General features: G+C 42.8%; 1 protein-coding gene across 2 annotated transcripts; it reads right to left on the bottom strand.

Annotated features, from left to right (window-relative positions):
* Positions 1–248: 248 nt before the first annotated feature.
* gpsm1b (G protein signaling modulator 1b) lies at positions 249–22,337 on the bottom strand. Of its 2 annotated transcripts, none has more exons than XM_035607868.2 (14): positions 22,144–22,337; positions 14,345–14,566; positions 12,880–13,015; positions 12,501–12,643; positions 12,157–12,280; positions 10,519–10,634; positions 10,097–10,252; positions 9,877–9,985; positions 9,649–9,763; positions 8,126–8,196; positions 7,815–7,985; positions 2,849–3,008; positions 2,552–2,757; positions 249–2,207 (listed from the first exon to the last, which is right to left on the bottom strand). In XM_035607868.2, exons 1-14 carry the CDS (start codon positions 22,203–22,205, stop codon positions 2,007–2,009), a joined length of 1,992 nt encoding a protein of 663 aa, XP_035463761.1. In that variant the 5' UTR covers positions 22,206–22,337; the 3' UTR covers positions 249–2,006. The 2 variants fall into 2 exon arrangements, with proteins under 2 accessions (XP_035463761.1, XP_035463760.1); XM_035607867.2 differs by having other exon boundaries at positions 2,849–3,011; positions 22,144–22,336.
* Between the last annotated feature and the right edge of the window lie 257 nt (positions 22,338–22,594).

Genomic DNA, 22,594 nt, shown 5'->3' on the forward strand with positions numbered 1-22,594 from the left:
TACGCTGAAAAAATAAGTTTGCCTTTGATAAATTCTTTGCATTCCTACTCAATCTTGGTTATGCAAACTAACTGGAAGTTAACCAACGAGCTTGTTTCGCCCTTTGTTCAATTATCCGTTGGTTTTGTTGTTCGCAGCAGATTCAGGACGTATTTTTATTAATGCCGTGAATGCGTTGAAATTCTGTCAGAGGTCAGTGTTACTTGTGTTTTCAATCCATAAATACTACGCAAAAACAGAGCCCAATGAAACATCTGAAACATTTTTATTAAAAGCATGAAGGGACATATTCATGTCCCCGAATTGGAACATAAATACAAAATATATTTATATGTACAAATTATGGCAAGAGACGAACAGAAGCGTACCGGGTACTTTCTAAAAATGTTAATTGACAAAAAATAAAAACAGAAGACGGAAATATTAAATGTCATTCCCAATATGTTGTTTATCAAAGACAGCCGAATCAAACGTAACCACCACAGTTGGAACACGAGCCGTCCTGGTTCAGCATCTCCAATAAGGTACAGGGTTTGAGGTACAAAAATGAGGTAAGCACTAATTCTGGATAAAAAGCGAACCGCACAGGTAAAATCAATTTCTCCCTTTTTTTTGCCCCTTCCATTAAAATTCAAATTTCCTTTCTACAATTTCTTAGTCCCCTTGTTTTCATCACAACAAATGGATAGGAATGTACAATGGGCCCAACCTCGTTTCAAATGTGCTGTTGCAAAGAAATCTCCACATTTATGGGACAAGTTAGCAAAGCCTTGTGGCTGAAACCAGAGGAAAATTCTCACAGTTATCATATTTGGAGCAGAGTGTCATAACACATATTCATCCCCCAACCGATTTCACGGAAGTAATACAACATTTTGACCACAGGGAGGCACCGGCACCACTAGCTAGAAACTCAACATTGTTCATGGTATGACGATTCTTCAAAATATTTAGCACACACGCTACGCATCCGGTTCTATTACTACTTGTATTTACTACTTAACTTATTTTTAGTTAGTTAATATTAATGGCAGTGAGAAGTAGTCGGATGTTATCGGACGTTCAGAACGGTATTGGCAGCGCGCACACAGCATCATTTTAAAAAGCCAAGTAGAAATTAAACTGGACCTTGAATTATCGCACAACTCTTATAATCTACAGAACAAAGCAGCCAGTTCCTATCATCTGCTCAGTAACCCTCGGTTAACGTATACTGTGTTGAGGAGGACGAATGCGTTTTTAAAAAATGCATAAAAACTCACATGAATAAAAGGTGTGTGAAAATCGTACTTTTGTCAGCGCGTCAATTAGAGTGAATCGTACTTTTGTCACTTTTGTAACGATCGATCCTGTTCGTACTGACCAGAGCAGTTTGTTAAACACCGGAGGGTCACGGCCTGAATACTGTTGCTGCATGAATAACACCAGTTCTCTGTGAGCAGTGGGAAACACAAAAATCGAAATGATAAAAGCAGCATTGATCGGATTGCGACTGGACTGACACATTTTGTTGCAACTGATTACATTTCAGTGCAAATTTCTCTTATATTTTTTTTCTAACTGCTTCTGTCATTGCATTTTTGCGATTGCCTCGACTCACGCGACACAAATCACTTGTGTTGTCCTGTATGCCCATCGTGCGCTGCTACGAACCACAGCCGACACCAGTGAATACAATCTTGAGTCAGAAAAAATGCTGATTAAGGCATCGTATTGAGTAAATCATTTCAAACTTACTGCTTATCTTTTTTTCCACCTTCTCTTAACCACCAAACTTGAAATCTGCTTGTTTCTGGTTATATTTACACATATATAGAACATAACACACCGCGTAACACTTGATAGGGCACCACCACCTATTGCACATGGAATTCGTCTTGCATTAAAAAAACGTGTCGGTTCGGCCTCAGGTGCCTTTTTTTAAAAATCTGTCGGCGCGTCCTTCTTTCGTTTCCTCTGCGTTTACTTTCTCTGACGTGAACTTGTGCAGTGTTATTCACCGAGTCCTAGCTGGGGAACCCGCCCGGCGGCTCCGGGTCGGGGGACTCTGCACCGTCCTCGTCCTCTGCAGGCAGCCGGACGCGCTGCTCGTCCATGCGCTTAGCCTGCACCCTCTGGATTAGACTGAAGAAGTCCTCATCGGGCACCGTGGGGGCGTGGGGGCCCACTTCTGGCGGGGAGCACCGCTGGTCGTCGATCCTGGAGGACTGCAGTCGGAAAAAGATGAATACGTGCAGAGTGTGGAAAAATTTAACAGATAAGATAACACCACTGAATCCATGCTTGACATTTAAAAGAAGAAAAGACGAATTATCTGGTACAACCTCGCTATTTTTTACCATGACAACCTTCTACATCTACAGAGTCTATAATGCTCAAAGATAAGAATCTGAAGCTGTTTTCAGATCTAAACTTCGGAAAATTGGAGTTTTCCGTTCACATGTGAAGAACGAGAGCAGAATGTCCGAGTCAGACTCGTTCACTCCAACAGGAACATTTCGGGAACATTTCACACTTGAGTTCTTATCACATGAGAACGGTGTGTTCTTACCTGGCACTTGATAAGCATGTTGAAGAAGTCATCACTGGGTTCTTGGTGGTCTCCCTCGCCCACCAGGTGCCCCAGGTTGTTATGGGTAATCCTCAGGCCAGGAAGGTTACCGACATTAACCCGCTGGTCGTCGAGACGGCGGCTCTGGGAGCTGGCGATCAAATCAAACAGCTCCTCGGTCTGGGGGGAAGTGGTAATTGTAGAATCTAAGAGGAAGAGAAAAGAGCCCAGTGTTTGTTTTTTTTCAAGTGTTACTAAAATAGCTTATAAACACCTAACACTACAAAATCCACCGACCTATCATCTCATTCAAAGGTGGCAGGGCGTTTGCAGCACCCTCTCCGTCGTCCCCGTTCTGCGCATCATCAAGATGGCAGCGCTGGTCGTCCATGCGGCTGCTCTGGAACTTGCTGAGGAGGTCGAAGAAGCAGTCTTCATCGGAGGGGTCACGGCCCAGCTTCTGAAACAACAGAATCATTTTTTTTTATCTTCTTTGTACTGGTTTTCATCTTTCGGTCACCGAACATTCTCTACTGATAACATACCATTGACGCAGTTCCTCAAACAGGCTTTTCTGAGAGCCAATCGCAACGTTATTCAATTCTCTATAAGAGAATGTAGTTCACCTAAATTTTACTGGGTGACTTGATATATGTCGGAGTGTGCCACGCTCCAAGAACCATGATCTGCAGGTGGAAATAATTAAACTCTCTATTCCATAATGAGTTGCATAATGAGGATTATGAAAGTGTCAAGCTTTGTGTGGAGGTGATTAGCTCACAGGGGACGGCCTTCCTGCGGAGACTAGCTTGGCCTATATACTGAAGTCGGGACAATATCGCAAAATGTTGTGTAAAAATAAACAACCCCCATTTACATGTAGGTCAAATGGCTCATGGGGTAGAAATAGGGCTGCCACCAACGATTATTTTCATAATCGATTAATTTGTCGATTGTTTTTTCAATTAATCGATTAGGTGTTTGGTCCATATGAAGTCATAAATTGGAGAAAAATGACGATTGTGTTTCCTAAAACCCCAAGATATTCAGTTTACTGTGTTAGAGGAGCAAAGAAACCAGAAAATATTCACATTAAAGAAGCTGAAATCAGAGAATATTGAAACTACATGTACCCATTAATCGATATTCAAAATAGTTGGCGATTAATTTAGTAATCGACTAACTGTTGCAGCTCTAGGTGGAAACCTTCGACATCAGATGGAAATGTCAAAAGATAAGTTATGATTTAATATGATAGAATATGAGTATGTTTTAGCTGTTACAATTATAAAGTGGTTTTATTTCATTTATTTATTTATTATTTATTTTTACACCAGCTGTTGGTTTCAGAGCAGTGGGCTGGAAATGATTGCAACTGGCATTAATGATTAGCTGATCAATGATTCACTGAGAAGCCCCGCCCCCCCTCGACAGCGCTCCCAAAGTGCTCCGTCCACTTTGTGTTTGTGCTGAGTGTGGAATCTTTGCAACTCAAGTGGATTATTGATGAACGGAAAATGTTTTAGCGACAAACACACTAGAGCTAGAGAAGCAGATGAGGAATTCATAGTGTTCTGACTAAGTGCTGCTGAAAAGTTCTGACCATCTGTCGGCAACGTTACGATGCCAACGGACAAAACTGCAGAATATGCACTGCACAATATAATATGAAAACGAGCTTTCAGCTGTAGGTTAAATAAAAATAATGCACTAAATTACTACAGTAGGCTGAAATATATTTCCTCCATCTTACAAATCTCAAAGGCTTTCCTCAGAAACGCCTGGGGTGCGTTCCAAGAAGAAGGTTTACCGAGGTATATGCATAACTGCAGAGTCACACACACACACACACACACACACACACACACACACACACACACACACACACACACACACACACACACACACACACACACACACACACACACACACACACACACACACACACACACACACACACACACACACACACACACACACACACACACACACACACACACACACAAAATTGTACTACAGCATCACAGGATAGTTCACAGTGATTAATGAATGATGTCTTCTTATACATTTAACTATCAGCTTAACTTCAGGGAAACAAAGACTAATCAGGACTCATATTTCACAAAATATCTTTACAATTTAGCAAAAGCAAACAACAGCCACGACACCACAAAAGTCTCAGTGTTGCCCAAACGTCGACAAAAAGTCCCAACAGCCGTTTTAACGGGAGACTTCATCATAAAAGACTTGATTATACTTCCCTACCCCGCCTTAACAAGCTTACCCCAATAACAATGTGGCTCGTGTCAATATTCACTATTAACACTTATTAAAACAAGACGAGCTATGACACACTCAACACCAACTAGTGGATAAAGTTAAAATGCCCTGCAGCAAATTGTGAAGTAGGTCTGCGTCAGCATACTCCTGATTTCAGTCAAGAGTAATTTCCCAATTCAGGGAATCTCTCCTTCTCTAACTGCAATGCCTGAATTAGAAAATCCCACCATGTTCCGACAAGCAAATGCAAGTTTTACTTATTTTAAGAGTAAAATATATTTCTATACAATACACACACACAGTAAATACACACGCAGAGTATCAAACGTCTAAGGCAAAAGAAGATGGTAACCTCTGGTGTCCTTTGCACCATGTTGTTATTCAAGCTGTAAAACATAATTGAGTCATCTTACCAGCGGCACTTCTTCTTTGTCCTCTATCTATCCGACTTGCACTCTCTCTCTCTCTCTGTCATTTCTCTCTGAGCTCTCTCTCCCCCTCGCTCTGTCCACACACCTCCTTCCCCCCCTTCTATCTTCCACCGCTTTACATCACTCTCTCTCTCTCTCTGCTCTCCCGCTGTACTCAACTCCCTCCCTCTCATTTCCTCTCCCTGTGTGTCCCTCCATTTCAGCCTTTCTTTTAATCTCGACCATCCTCTCTCTCTCTCTGTGGCTCTACTGCGAGCCATTTTTGTCCCGTTCATTCACTGTGGGAAAACAACTCATTATGGGAAGCAAAAGGGGGAGTGGGCTGACCCTGTGGGGAGGATAGCGGCTATGTGATCAAGGTCACATTATCAGGAGAGAGGGAGAGCAGGGGGTGGGGGTCGAAGGGGAGAACTGGGGTGTAAAGATGTCTACATCTACGAGTACATTGCACGGCAGCATCAGCAGCCAGCAGAGACGATGGCGGCACATTAAAGCACTGGCCTCCGTGTGATTGTTATTTACTTTCTCTTTGCAAACTGCACACATCAGGTGTGACTTACGGCATATTCCTAATGTACATCCCTTGGCCCCATGGCCTCCGTGTGTATCTCCTCACTTCCCTTTCTGCTCTGTCTAATTAATCAAGTAGGCCAGAGCGGGCGAACAAAGGACAGGGAGACATAATGAAACGACAAGAGGGAGGTGTGTGTAGGTGTGTGTGTGTCTGTATGTGTGTAGGTGTGCGTTCGTGTCTGTACGTGCGTGCGTGTCTCGGTGTGGTGAGAAGGGTTTAAATGGAGAAAAGTAGAAGACAAATTTAGCTGTGCCTAAATGAAAGCACCAAGGTGACTTCATTTCATATGCCTGTTATGTTGAATGTTGATATGTCATGTTATGTTGAATCGTGTTGTGTTATATATTATTCAACACATGCAACAAATTAAATATTATGCAATGTTACGTTATGCTACGTTATGTCACATTTAGTTACGTTAGATTATGTTTTGGTATGCTAAGTTACGTTACGTTAAGTTACATCACCTTATGTTAAACTAAGTTACGTTACATTACGCTACAAAAATACAGCCAGGAGCATTTTGCTTATTGTCATGTCAAACCACAACATCAATGCTTAAATATAGATCTTACACGAAGAATCACATTTTTATTACATTTGGCTGATGAAGACCATGTTATGTGGGTGAAAGTTCTGACACGGGCAAACAAAGAAAGTATGGCCTGACAATACTGTATCAACTGCTGTAGAAAAACACAAACAAAAAATAACTGGTTGTTGCACCAAAACATCATTTCAAACGGTTTCATAAGAGATAACAACGCCAGGCGGTGAACTTAATTATCGCAATCATGATCGACCTTCATCAACCGTTTGAAGGCCCCACATAGTTGGTGAACCATTCATTTCCTGACTGTCCCTGAAGGTACAGTAAATCTTAATGTCATCACAAGGGGGATTCCTCTCCGATTTATAGCTTTAGGGAAGAGCAGCCCAAGTTCACAGACCCACAGCTGGGTTTTAAAGATTGGCAGATTTGAAAAAAAGGGGTACACTTCAAGGTCCCCTGTGATGAACTATCATCACGCTGCCCAGTAATGTTCTCTCTTTTCTGGGATGTGAGCCTCCTGATTATAACAATTAGCATATGGCACCGACACGAGGCGTGATGAGCTGCTGCGGGGACACTGTGGGGTTGTAGGGATGCAGCAGCTGCGACACAGCATCTTCACTGAGAATCTAGTTCACAGCAAAACGCCCACTGTTGGCATTTGATGAGAAGATACCTGAGGAGCTGACATCTTACATCACACAGGAAAAGCTCATGGGAAATTAAAAGAAATGTTCCAAATTTAAATCTCTTATCTATTTCATTTTTTAAAGCAGAAAGCCCTGAAGACATGTTGGACAGCGGACGGACAATAGAAACAGTAGAAAACTGAATTCAGTAGTCAGCAATGCCAGATCGCCTCCATACTGTCTGGGAAAAAAGATACATTACCCCAGATTTTCTCAGGTGGGCTCTCGCTGATTGTATTAAAGGCAGAAATATGTTAAATTTAAGTTGGTTTTGAGTTATTTTTTATTAATATTACAGATGCTGGTGGACTGCTTAATAGTCTGAGGCATGAAACTTAATTAAGAGCTTGAGCTGGGAGCTTTTTTCCTGTGGTCAGCAACAACAAAAAAACTACCAGCTGGACACAGCTGTGTGAAGAGTTCAGAGATCTGTGGTGTATTAAAAGTGCAAAACTTACATTTTTATAATCAGTGTCAGTTATTTTACCATAATTCCAAAGGAAGCGGAAAAAAAAGCTTTACAAAATAAAATGCCAACCAACATATCGGTGAGGCTCTAGAAGATTGATACCACTCCCCTATCTGTAAGGTAAATATAAAGCCACTGTAAGGAGTTGGTTAGCTTAGCTTAGCATAAAGACTGGAGGGGGGAGGGCGAGCCTGGCTCTCCTCTGAGATAGGTGGCGCAACACAGTGGGACAATGGAATCACAGTAAAAGCTGAAAAAGGCACTCACTGCCCCTGGAGGCGGGACTTGCACGGTGATGTCGTCGGTGTCTAATGGCGAGTCCAACCAAGGCCGTTCGTCTGACGACTGACTGTCGGGATAGCCTTTCCTTTTGCCGGGCTGCGACAGCTGACTCTTGGCTCCCCTGGGAATACTTTCCAAGTCCTGGTTCTCACCATTCTGCAGAAAAAGAACAGCATGTTCAGTGAGGGACTGATGAATGTTTGGGGACGGGTAGAGGGGTGAGGGGATCACATTTACAGGCACATCTCTCTCTCTCTCTGGAGGCTTGTGCTGAAAGGTGAGGACGAGGAAATCACCTTATATGAAGAGTACTTCCACAGCTCGACACTGTCCATGCTGTTTCTCTCGGTGAATTTGGGTCGGGCTCCTGTGGAATGAAACAGAGAAGTAGATGAATAGAACATTAGAATATCTAACATCTTTACAATCTCTCATGCAGTTTACTCTAAATTCATTCCATGGGCTGATTCAAGCATGCAAGGACCTCTTTGTTTGCCACCTCCCTCTCTTTTTCTTCCCTTGCAGCAGCCTGTAATGCCAGTAGTGGTCTCATGATGTGCACTGAGGCTGTGAGATTTAGGGAGACAACTGAGCAAACAATCTGAATAAGAGTTTGTTTGCCAGCTCTGCAGCAGAGAGGGAAATGTAGGACGTGGGTGTGAGTTTTTGCCCGGAGAAGGGCTCGTGAAGGCAAACATTTCAACAAAAGCCAGGCTGATTGCACAGATAAAGCTTGTGCAGTTCCTCCACACTTCATTATTCGGCGTTCATATCGTCTCGATTGTGTGAGCGGGCGGATCATTTGAGGTGAATCTATAATAGTCAACTCTCGGTCACAACACGTTTGTCTCGTCTGTCTCGACTCTTAAGTCAGTTGTACGTGACCTACTTGCGAAACACATGCACTATTTTGATAATCTCAAGCCCACACTCACCAAATACAGAGGTTAAAAGGGCAGAATCTAGAATTATTATCTATTATCTGTAGTTTTTAGGTGGCTACTGAATCTGAAATATTATTATTATTATCATTAATAAGTTCAAGTTCATATAGACCCCATTAACCACTACATATAACGTATTATTCTATCTTCTTCTATTTACGCAATTTCCTCGAGCACGATGCATTATTTAATTTCAATTTTGGTTCCCATTTCTTTCAGATGAGAGGACAGGTATAGCTCTAAGAAAACTTTCCCCTAGCACATGCAAGCACGTACGCACGCACACAAACCCCAGCTTCAAGTGTTTTTACGCACAAGCTAAATTATTACCATATGAAGGGCCTAAACAGTGGGCGTCTAAATTTGACACCATTGGATTCTTTTTACTATTCTCAAATTGATTTTTAAACAATGACTAATACACCTGACAAACAGATTTAATGGACGTTAGTGTTTAAAAACATTGCACAACAATAATTGTGTTTCAGTTGAGAGCAAAGATCTGATATATGTAAAATTAAACTGATTGTCTGGATATCTCATTATCTGAAAAACTCTAATCTGTGGGAACAGGAATATTGCAATCTTTCAATGGATAAATCAACAAGTCAACAGTCAATTAAATCAAAGTCTTGCACAATGTAATTGTTCTGTAATTATGTGGGGGATATGCTTATTTGCCTTCTTGCTGAGAATCAGATGAGGATATCAATACTACTCCCATGTCTGTAGTTCAAATACAAAGCTACGGCCAGCTAGCTTAGCATTAGGAGTGGAAAAGGCCGCTGACTGCCTCTGTCCAAAGGAAACAAAATCCGCCTGCCCAGTGCCTCACTAATAAAACATGAATAGGAGAAAAGGACTTGAAGTTTAACCTTGCATCTCAAACTCTGAACTGGAGGGCGAGAGGTCGCTCTCGTTGACCCCCAGAGCCTCCATCAGCTGCTCCACGTTCATCCTGGCCGTCAGTTCCCCATTTCTGTCTCTGATCTGAGGAAGAAATAAAGAAACAAGCGGTCAAATGTTAAAAGACTTAACTTCACCAAAGGAGGTATGTGGTGAAGTTTTTACAATTCCAGTGTTTGTGAAAATGCCTCTTGCACCTCTTTAGAGATGTCCAGGTGCTTCCGGGCATAGTGGAGAGCTTGTTTGTTGTTCCCTAAAGACACGTAGGCATTTCCCAGACTCCAGCAAGCACGGCCCTCACCAACCCTAATGAGGCACGAACACACAAATTTGACCCCCAAAAAAAGGATATTTACATATTCCTCTGCTTATGCATGTTTGTGTGTCTGCATTGGATGTTGTTCACTCTCACCCTACCTATCAATAAGCTCCTGGGCAATGTACAGGTGTTTCAGGTGGTAGTCTACGGCCCACTCATACTGTTGCAAAAGAGTGCAGGTGTTTCCCAGGCTGTAACAGGCCTGGGCCTCCATCACCTGGTCCCGCAGCTGCCTGGACAGTTGCAGAGTTTTCCTAAAGGAAAGAGAAAAAGGGGCAAAATATAATGTATACACAACGGGAGAAGGTTTTGTTGTGTGCAACAGGACAGATTAATAAAGACAATGAGAAAAAAAAAACCTATCCTCTCATTTTCTTTCTTGAATTTCAAGAGTTCATTTCATGCATCAAAATCGTTTTCTTTCATATTCAACTTGTACCCGAGTCACATTTTCACCGTTGCAGAAATCGGTTCATTTCATGCTACCCCCACTAGATGTCAGTGTGCCCTCTCTCCTCACCTGTAGTACTCTGTGGCTGTGTTGAACTGACCAAGGAATATATGGGCATTGCCCAGGTTGCTGTACGCCCGCCGCTCCGCTGCCTTGTCCCCGAACTCTTTGGCGATGGACAATCGCTGTGGATGACAGAGCAGCAGAGTCAAAGTCAAACCTCAATAACACCAACACATTCATTCCGCTTCGCAATTTGAACTGGGCGAGTTCAACCAATATCACCATTGTCATATGACCTTTCGTTTACATGTTTTTAGACTCTGTGCACAAGCAAAGGCTGTTATGCAAGTTCAAGCTGCAAGCTCCGTTGGGCACATCGTGTCATGACCAGAGGTGATGCTGCAGCAGTGGTGCATCAAATCAGCTCCTCTGATTCCCTCCATGAGCAGTGTGCTCTCCTCTGTGCCACTCTGATAGATTTGTGATGGGGGGGGGGGGCACCCTATCCCATGAGGGAACAATTGGTTTACAATGGAGAGTGACAGGAAACACGAGGGTGGGGTGAGCCTGAAGCCATATTTCTTTTTTATATATTTCATATGGGTCTCATTTTTTTCTCATATATTTTTCTCTGACTTGATGCTCCACAAACTTGTGGAGGGGAAATTTTCCCACGTGCAAGCTTTTGTGCCTGCAATAAAAGTTGTCAGGGGGCAGAAGCCCCAGCTACCTTACATCAGCACTGCACCAGAAAATAACACATTTCTATATTGTATTATTTATCCTCTATCCCTGTCATGGGGACTCACTGTTAGCTACTGTGTGCCGTGAGCGCAAGGACGTGAAGTTAGTTAAATCAGTCAATTATATACATAAATTTGTTCCATTGTAGTCTCAGTTATTAGCCTTGTGAGCACATTTTTGGAGTCAGTTAATCAACACAAATTTATACATAAAACTCCTACAGACAGCATGAAGGGCGACAAACACTTGTCCATCCTGGAAGCTTGAGCAAGATTCTAAAGTAATCCTTACATGGCACCTGAAGCTGTTTTTTTTTCCAATTTCTTTCCAATTTGTTTGTTTGTTATGGACTTGGTCTGTAATGAAGAATGAAGGAAAAGATTAGGTTCTAATCCTCCTTGGAAAACACTCTTTTTAGTGTTAAATGAACTGCAGACTGGTCCGACTGCCCCTCATAACCACTTGTTACTTAGTGAGGTTAGTAATTATCACCATATCAATTTCTGTGGTAACCTCTTTGCGTCTGGGCTGCATTTGACAGAAGCCAAAAAAAAGAGGCTGAACACGGATGATGATGGAGATGATGGCATGTTTGTGCAAATTAATATATGATATTGTGGCTTCAGGGAGGACACTCAAAGATCCCTGGCCAGGAGGTTTAGACAAGACAACCACCAGGCATAAAAATATGATAATGTGTCTTTGCTTAAGTACACACATGCACAGTAGTCTGGTAGGTTTAAATTATTTCTATTCATTTTTGATAACAATAACGAATCGAATGAGTCCCTTGATTCGAGTACACTTTCTGCACAATCTGGTGCAGACAATATCCTGCAGTCCACTGAACAGCTGCAAGATGAACAACCTTGTTCTGTTCTGTTCTGTCACAAAAGCAAGGGCGATAAACTTGTGTGTTTACTCTGCAGTAGCACCGATACAACGCTGTGGATTTCTCACCTGCCGGTGAAACTTGATTGCTTCGACAAAGTTTCCCAGCAGATAGTGGGTGTTGCCCAGGTTCCCGTAGGCTCTCCCCTGAGCAGCTCGGTCTCCGAGTTCTTTGACCAAACACAAATTCATCCTACAGGATACATAATACACACCGCTTTAGTAGCTGCATGTCAATGATTAGTACAGTACATAGTTAAATATATGTGACCATTGTAATTGTCCATCTAGACGACATGAGAGAGTAACTGACACCACAAAATGCAGTGAAACCCTCTCGTCCATGCTGCCACAGTGACAGTTTTCTGTTTTCTGCTTTTTTTTGATCTCTCCACACTGTCAAATACACATACTCATAAAAGCCAGTGGCCCTTTGCAGCGTGTCTCTGACGTCGGCCGGCAAGTCCCCTGGTTCCTGGGTGCAGCCCCATAACTGCTGTTTTCCCTTCGCGTGAAACACATTCCCTATGTTGTACAGTGCTCGGGCCTCTCCCACCTGCAGCCAGGAAAAACACAGAGATAGAAAGAAGAAAGGATGAAAAAACTTATTAGGAATCATGACACATATATGTTACAAACTGTGGGACAGGTGTGGTGCAAGAAGAAAGAGTTGGCGTGTTGATGACTTTAAAAACAAATGCTGCTTTTTAAGGAAATGCTATTGAAACACACACACATACACACACACACACACACACACACATACACGCACACACACAAAATGCAGGTCACCTTGTCCCCCTGCTCTTGAGAAATATCCAAATGTCTCTGACAGCACACAACAGCCTCGTCGAAGCGACCCAACACTTTTAATGTGTTACCAAGGTTCCCACTGGCTTTTCCTTCTCCAATCCGGTCTCCTATCGTTCTGAGAAAGCAAATAGAGACATGTTCAGTGTTAAGTCACAGGAGCAAAGACTACAGTTTTTCTACGTAGGTGTTCATTTGGTTAAACAGTAGCTAATTAAGGGCTATGCTGAATGGCATTGTTTTTAATTGCTTCCTTGGTTCCGAGGACCAAGTCTCAGTGGCCCTGGTGAGACTGAAATGTAACAAGGTAGATGTCCCCCGGGGGTCTTTAATCACTTCCCTTCTGAAACACCAACTGCACTCACTGCAGGGAACCAGATTACTCATGCAAGCTACAGTAAATACCCAGCTGGTAGTTGTTGACTCTTACTATATGAAAGTCTGCTCACTTTTTCTTGAAATTTCAATTGTCTTACTAAATGTCAACAAAAAGAAAATCCCAGATGAGAGAGACCCGTGTCCTTCTCTGTTGACTCGTGTGAATTTATCAAATAGAAGAATCATAAACATATCATTCCGGCACAGTGGTTTACAGCTCAACATCGAGTAGAGCCTCTCTTTTCATTAATTATTTGACAGAAGTTAAACAGCCTCAAAGCTTCATAACTATAATCACAACTAAGACGATTCCTTCAGGTATGACCACAGCAGAACTTCTGTGTCTTCATTTGTTATAATCTATATTGTTTCATCTGCAGCAGTCATTCATTCATCAAAAACAACAGATTTTTTTTAATCAGGTCAACTTGACAAAAAAAGCACCTTCAGATAACCGTTTATATTAATTCCATTTTCATCTATTCTAGAGCCTGTCCCTGTTTTTGTATGATTTCCATCTAGTTTGGAATGAAAACATGCTTCTATTGTTATTTTCAAGGATGGACAGAAGAATACTATCAAGAGTGAACAAATAATTGACTCAAAAGCTCAAAACCATAGACTGTATGTAAAAATGGACGCAATCCCTCGGTCCGGAAAATGAAGCCAATGCGAAAGTGCCTGAAACCTGTATTCTCTCAAAGGACCAGCAGAGGATGACACCACTGGTTGCAGAAAAAAATCTTCTCAATTGAATTATAACGACAGTAAACAATCATCATAATCATTTTGTAAATTATGGTCCCATTTAGAGTAAAATAGATAATAAAGCACAGCATGCATTGGAGCGTGGATATGGTGTGATTGACATTTAGTACTGTAGGTGGACAAGCAGTTGATGAAATCGCAGTCAGGCCAACCCCCCTCACCCCAAATATGGTTACTTCTGGTTCCAAAAAACCAAGATGGAGCTAACAAACAAACGGGTGACGTCACAGTGGGTTGCCACCTGCTCAAATCCTGTACTGGCAGTGTGAGACCATTGTTCTGTATTCGGGTAGCAGCTCACCTGGCCAAGGTAAGGTCGTGTCTGTGGTATTCCAGGGCTTTGCCATACTCTTTGAGGTAGAAGTAAGCATTGCCCAGCTGGCTGTAGATGGCACTGAGGGTCTTCAGGTCTTCTGTGCCGACCTGCACGGCCGCCTCAAAAAACGCTGTGCCCCCTTTAAAGTCTCCAGCCTTGCACAGCCGCTCTCCTTCCAAGGCCAACTCCAAGCAGGAGGCCTCCATCCTAAAAAAGGTTCCACACACACACATGCACACGCACACGCACACACACACACACACACACACACACAAAATATTATTAACAAGTGAGCACTATCAAAGTAAGCAAATCTGTACAGTAATATGGCCACTTAGTAGAGTGTCAGTGCAACGTCTTCTCGTAGTGAGGAACAAATAGGTAGCATCACCATGACAACAAGGTCTGTAGCCTTATCTGTGGACTGTTGCCTTGGCAACAGAGTGTAGGCTCTAAGATGAGCACCTTGAAAAGGTGTTGCACTTTTCGCTCATTCCTGCTCCTATGAGTCTATAAAGACATTATGTTCTCTCACATTATCAAACCAATAATGCCTTTCAACACTTATTGAGTCAGAGACTAAAAGTTACGTCACTTTCATGAATAGTAATGATGCCGTATCAAAATATTGTATCTAGAGAGATTTGATGCATCAAGTGAGTGCAGTAACAACAAGTACAACATTAGTGACTTGCATCCGGAAAGTAAACACCCCAGATTAATAGCATAATCCAGGATAAACTAAAGAGCAGCCAATCTGGCTGCAGCTCCAAATTCCAGATAAGGTACTAGAATGTATAGTAAAGCAAGGATTATCCTCGAATCTATTCAGTTTTACCAAAGGGAACATTACAAAGAGATGCATGGCCATGTGATGTTTGTATTTTGTGAAAATGTAAATGCAATAAACTCGACTATGATTACAATACAAGGCATTTTTAAAGTCAGAGGGATTCCTTTTAAGTGGCAATCATTAGTCAGTGTGGCGTACCATTGGACATCGAGTTTGCAAAACCAAGCGACAGAATGAACAGTGCTCCCGGTAGTATACCTGGGCTTTTGCCTGGTTCGTGTTTTGTCCACATACTCCTGCAGCTCCAAGGGTAAAGGCCTCAGCACAGCCTGAGGTCTGGGTCCACGGTGGACCAGTCTGCACATCGCTCTCTCTGCCCCGGTGAGAGGGCAAGGCTCAGACGCCATGAGGGTCATGGGTGAAAGGCGCTCGTCACGTCAAGAGACTGCAGTTCATCCAAACAGTACACTTATCACCGATAACACAATGCTGAGACTTCTACAGATATCAGTTCTGATAATATATACAGAAGGAATTTGCAGCTACACAAATATGTCCATATTGTCCACTGAATTACTTCCAATAGATTCCACAATGTCAGCAATCTCGCCGCAAACCAATATTACAAAGTTCTTCACACGGTGTGAGACCAGCCAAGAATCACATCTGCTTTTTCGAGTCCGATCCTCGAGAAGGTTCGAAAAAAACTGAATGGTGGACCCTCTGCTCCAGAATCCCAGACAGTCAGGAGGGAATTGTAGAAAATTCCATGAGAGAGCAGTTCCAGTGAAAAACATGTGTTTGAAAAGGTCATGTTTCACATATCCAAGTGGACATGATCCTCTTCAACCTGCCCTCAGCTGCGACAGCAGGACCCGTTGTCGTGTCTTGCCACTATGAGCTACATTCTCGAAGAGGCAATGTAGAATATGGGGAATGTTCTGGGTGAGCCGGACCGGACAATCGCCAGTGGAGACAAAGCGAGTGAAATACATCTAATCTTGACCCAATGCCCCAATGAGAGGCAGAGAACTGCTAATCCAGTGACCTGCAACTCGTCAGTAGAGACCACACAGCACAGTGAGTGGCCCAGAGACTAATCCGACTATCTGCTGAAAGCAGCAGAAACATTATTAGGGTCACTGGCCAAGACTAATACACGACAAGACGGTGAGTGAAGGGGAGGTATGGCAGTAAATAAGACTAAACTTGAAGATATTTTTTTCAATTGCTTTTTACTTTAAATCAAACACAATTATAGACAAAAACTCTTCATTTATGTCTTGTGTCTCTTCATGTATCTCGGTGAAAACTCAAGTTTACCGATCAACATGTATGCCGAACGCAGCAGGAGATATTTATATATCTCCTATAAGTCAGGCGAGCTCACAACAGCAGGAACATCTCCGGAACGTTCTGTGGCGTTTGGGTAGACAGAGCCTGAATCAGGACATGATGGTAACTTTGTAGTGGAAAGCGGTGCTTTTGTTTACAAGTCATCTGCTCTGTTGACACATTGATGAGTGAAGATGTCCAAGTCCGCCCCATTTGACCCCAAGAGACGGCGACTGACAATAACAACAACAGCTTTGTTCTATCCTAGTGACCCGGTATAAGCTGTGACAGTGTAACAGTCTAGGTCGGACCTTGAAACTGAAGTTAAGTTAAATAGAATTCAGCCATCTTTTATTTTATGATTCACACGTGCTTTTCTTTCTGATCCTTTGAATCCCTTGTATATTATACTACCCCCCCCCCCCCCCCCCCCCCCATGGAGAGCCATATTCTCTTTGATCTGACAGGAACATTGTTTGACCCAGCGTGTAACTCACCATGGGAGTATCCACCACAGAGGCCTTTCTTTCCCTGTACATCATTCGCTAGATGTGGGCCATATGAAAAAAATTATAATTTGTGTAAGGAATTTCAAACTGTGGTGCTGACATATATTGTGATATGGTACTAATAGCAATCTTCTACGTAATCGCTTGAGAAACTGTCAATGGAATAAAAAACCAGAGAAAAATTGCAGTTTTCCAAAATAATCCCATTTAATACCTGGCAAGTAAAGGTACTTCATCACACTGATGGGGGAAATTATAACCATAACAATAAAAACTATATTGTCATTAGACTTGTTAGAAAAGGAAATAAAACAACAAAATCTCACAGAATACATTCTCATCACCCAACGCTATCAGTCCTTCAGTCTCCACTGCTACTATATTATCACTCTGTTATAGAAACAATAATACTACACCTGCTCAGTTTTAAACTAGTGGCTCCTTTGAGGACAATAAACATCAGAAACTTTCAGTTTCCAGACAGTGAAATGACAAGACCAAACTGCCTTCATCGTCCAACGAATAAATGTTGCTGCTGTCGGTGAAACACATCCGAGTCCTGAGGTGAATGCACTCCAAACATAATTTGAAAGGGCTCGGCAACAAGGCTGGAGAGAGGACAGAGCTAGCTACCAATGTAGATCACAGTCAATGAGACTGTGCAAGGCCGTGTCCTCGGCATTACACAAATGGACTAAACAGCAGCGGCTACCCCTGCAACAGGTCGGGGTTTTTCTGGGTGGAAAGTCTGCAGTAGTGATCGACCGATATTATCGGCCGGCCGATAATATCGGCCGATGTTTGCGTTTTTTACGTGTATCGGCCGATGCGCGGCTGCTACGTTCGCCGATAGTTTTTCCCGGCATTATTTACAGACAGGCGTCCTTGTTCTACCTCACATGTTTTTACTATTTGTTAAATATTGTTTTTTTAAGTTCAATAAATGTTCCTTTTTTTAAATTGAGACTCGTAACATTTGTTATCATCATTGTGTAATTTTTATGATGTAAATTGAGGGAGCAATAGTAGTATCGGCTCCAAATATCGGCTCAAGAAAATTGGCAGTCTGTATCGGTCATCGGCTAAGGCTGATGAAAAAAAAAACGGTATCGGCATCGGACCTAAAAAGTCCATATCGGTCGATCCCTAGTCTGCAGCGCTGAAATCCCTCGGCAGGAATGAATGGAAGGAATACAGGGTGGAGGGAGTACACGGTCAAGCAGAAGATGAAACGTTTCAATCTGATAACAAGGCTAGAAACTCTAGGGGGATTTGCAAATATGTTGATGCAGCCGCATGACAGCAACAGGGAGTAAAGTTGAGGCAGGTATAGCTGCACAGGTGTTGTTACAAAGGAAGGACAGAAGACATCCAGTGGCAGGAGGAGAAGGGGCCTCTGTGAACCAACGCTGAATTGTAAAATCTCAACGTTTCACACTTTGTGGAAAAAGGGTGTAGCCTTTAAAAAAGGGTCCCTGGTGACATGGTGCAGTTGTAAAGTCAGTCATGGACAAAAGTTCCACACGAGGGCTATAACTTGAGGGTTAACCAAAGGACATAAAGAGGGATAAAATATTGGGATTTATGGACATCTAAGAAAGTGAGGAAAACAAATTAAATGACGGGAAAGGGAACGATTTTCACAATGTGACTTTTCATTTTTGCAGTTGCCAGAAGAATGGACCCGTTCAGTGCAGTCTGCCTTTTTCTCTCCTCTGATTACTGCTCTAATTGGTCTGTTTGGGAGACACTCATCCCATAACAGCCTGCGGTCTCAGAGAGACAAGTCTCCCGGGCGCCGTTACCATAGCAGCAGAGAGCCCATGTAACACGCTGGACAGGTTTCGGGGAGGAAGTCGGAGAGGTCGAAGTGAAGTTCTTATGTAAAGCTGAGCTACGCCGTGGGTCCGGTTTGTCCTTACAGTGGGAAAAAGGCATAATGTGGACAAAGGACAAAAAAATGCTGCTCTACCATCTCTTCCAATATGTTTTTATCAATTAAAATCCACTCAACACAAATTCCAGCCATGACAACAGCCTTGACAACAGGCTTGACTAAATATCCATACAAACAGCATTTGTGCCAGCGGCATAACACAAACTTTTTCCTGGTGCAGATTCATTCGTACGTCATTAAAACTGTCTCAACAAGCACAAGAACTGTTTGTGTGTGTGTGTGTGTGTCATTCTGATTCCTCAGTTTCACCACTGTTTTACAAGCTCTACATCAAACTGCAGTGTTTCCAGTTTCTACAGACCGAATGTATTACAATAAAAAGTGCATCTGTATATTGTTGCTTTTTTGGTTTTGACGTTGTGTTTTGTTACCAAGTACCATAGATTACTGTCAGGAGGGCAGGATAATCCATTAAGCCATAAGGGCAAATATAATATAACACCACAATAATTACTGCTCATATCTGAATATTATTTGTTCGTTTGTTCTTATTTCATTCATAGATCATTATTGCAAGTTCAAGGTTCTACTCTGCTGTTTCCCGTGAGTCTTGGCTTAGCTAAGAAACTCTGCGCTCGGCGTGGTAATCCAGCCATAATTACAGAGTGCAATGGCCTGTTGTCAGGGAAACCGAAGAGAAACTCTCGAGGAATGTTTTTTCCTCTCGCAGTGTGCACGTCTCTCTCAGTCGGAGCAGAGCGGACTCTTTCTTTTTCCTCTTTTGTCTGATTCTCCTGTAACAAAAAATATTACATCTTAATTCTCCGTGATTCCGTTTACCCTGAACTCGCAACCTCTGCTGTCAAATATGTGGTATTAACAGGAGGGTATTATTAAATATGGTCCTGGAAAATACTGAAAGTAAATCAAATGAAGAAAATACCTGAGATTGTTATTATTCTAATATTTGGTTAATGCTTTATATGCAATCCTTTTCCACTGTATATATTCAGCTTACATTGTACGCATCAATTCAATTTTTTTATATTTTTATATTTTAGTTTATATCGCATGTTTACTCATTTATTTCTTTTTTACTGATGATTCTTGTATTTTTAATATCTCTGCAACAAGGCAAATGTTCTGGAAGATATTCTGTACTGTATTCATATGCATTTGTCCCCAAGATCTGTGATATGGTCTCTAAAGAGCATGACATGGATTCAATGACACGCTTCAATGACAAGCTCATTTTCAACGGCAAACGGACAAAAACAATTCCAACTTTAATTGATATCAATGTTCTGTAGCTGATTCAAGACTGGGGCAAGACATTAGATTGTTTCTCTCTCCGTATCAATATTATAAAAGTCCAACTAAGGTTTCAGTACAGTGAGTAACATCTACTTTAATAGAACCAGTTACATGTTCAGAGTTGACTTCTTCCCTCGTCCTGACACATTTTTTTCATTTTGGCAATATCTGATGAATACAATGAACGCCTGGAACCAAAAGGAGTATCACAACAAGTGCAGGATACATACTCGCAGCACAACAACAGGAACTGTTTGGTGACAAACACCCCACAGGCGACACGTACATCCACAACCCTCATCGCGGAAAGGTCATGTGTTGACTTTATCTGTTTGTAAAATAAAGGGAGAGCAATCAGAGAGCGAAGACGGAGCCATATGATCATAACCAGCACTGTGACGCACCCTGGGTATTTATCTTTGTGTGTGTGTGTTAGTGTGTGTTTGTGTGTGTTAGTGTGTGTGTGTGTGTGTGCGTGCGTGCGTGCGTGCGTGCGTGCGTGCGTGCGCGTGACAACAGGGACGTGACAACCTTGTCAGCAGGGACGTGACAACCTTGCAGAGCTTCTGAAAGTCACTTCACAGCTCAACAGTTAGAAACATTCCCTGCAGCTTAATATGATTTTACTTCAAGAGAAACGCAGAGAACTGTTTTGATAAATTAATAATTCAGTTAATGTGTTTGCTTAAAGTATATTATACCATTATGATTGGCTGTTAAACGACATCCCCTTGATTTGCACTGAAGCATTTCTCTGAAATGATTCCTCTTGAAAGTGGTACTGTTTGGCATAATCCACCAGGGGTTTGTCCAATTTAATCCAACTTGATTGAAAACTAAAATGTGGACATGTCTCGCCAGTTCGGTGTCAGATGAGGTGTGAAAACACAAAGCAATGACGCTGTAAGATTTACCAAAAGCTAAAGATACTGTATGTCGTGATGAAAAGTCAAATTTGCCTAAGAAGAGCAGGAATGACGAAAGTCGATCGATTTAGTCGTTCGACGGACAAAAAATGGCTCGTTTTTGTGAGTTAATAATTACAAAATACATTTCAGCTTGCCACTTCTCAAAAGTGAGAATTTGACGTTTCACTTTGTCCTTTATGTTGGAATACTTGTTTTTTGGTTTATCTTTAGACAAATAAGAATATTAATCTGAATATATCCTGAGCTTTGGTACAGAAGGTCGGGGTTGGACACCAGCGTGGGCCCTTGGGCAGGGCCCTCGCTGCCGCCTGCTTCAATCATCATAGATCGCTTGTACTCTGGAAAATATCGACGATGAAGATAACAACAGCGTCTTCCACCGTTGTCTAACTGTATAACTCCAGTGCATCTGTCTGATAGTAAAGACTGGGGTTGACATGCAAAGAAGAACAACACTAACGAAGGAGAAGGGAACGTGGTTATCACATATTCACCAAGTATGCAAACAAGGGTACAACGACTATCATCAATAACACACACACACACACACACACACACACACACACACACACACACACACACACACACACACACACACACACACACACACACACACACACACACACACACACACACACACCTCATGAGGCTCCTCTCAGTCTGGTACGTTCCAGCCGCAGCAGCTCAACGACCCGCGCCAGGAATGAGGCGAGGAGCTGTGGCTGGGTCCTGGCCTTTCATCATCATCACCACCATAATAATAGTAATAATAATAATAACAAAAGAATTAAAAAGAAAATAAAAACATCAGAGAGCTGGCTGGTCAACTTCCCCTCGCTGCCTGTAGCTTGAGAAAAGGGCAAAAGCTCCCTGAGCTCTTCCACCCTCCGTTCTCTGCCCATTCAGCCGCTCCCTGTTTTTATTACGTTTCCTCCTCAGCTGCGGGGCCGAGACCCCCCTGTCCCCCCCCCGGTCCCCCCCGGTCCCCCTCACCCTCGGGGTCGTACCGTGAGTGCAGCCTCTTGCTGGCCAGGTCCTGGTCCACGCCGTTAGCAGCCGACTGAGCCATTGCACCGCTGCTTCTGGTCGACGAGGCGCCTGCACTCTTCTTTCCTCCGGAGGCAGCCACTGTTTTCTTCCTTCTTCCTCCTCCTCCTCCTCCTCCTCTTCCTCTTCTTCTTCTTCTTCTTCTCTGTCTCTCCCTCCCTCCCTCCCTCTCTGTTCCTTGACCACTCTCTCCTTCCCTTCCCCACCCTCTCTCCTCGTCCCCTCACTCGCCGCCACAGCAATGGCAGCTGATGAGGAAGTGAGGTAGAACGTGCGAGTGCACCGTTAAACCCACGTGGCCCCGCCCACCCCCCGGACTTACGTCACGGACCAGGGGGCGTGGTTTGTGTGACGTGGCGGTGAGCAAAAGGGCAAACTTGCGGCTCGCACATTTCTCTGCACATTTCATGC

This window comes from Scophthalmus maximus, chromosome 20 (genome assembly GCF_022379125.1).
Source record: "Scophthalmus maximus strain ysfricsl-2021 chromosome 20, ASM2237912v1, whole genome shotgun sequence".
NCBI classification, from domain to species: Eukaryota; Metazoa; Chordata; class Actinopteri; order Pleuronectiformes; family Scophthalmidae; genus Scophthalmus; species Scophthalmus maximus.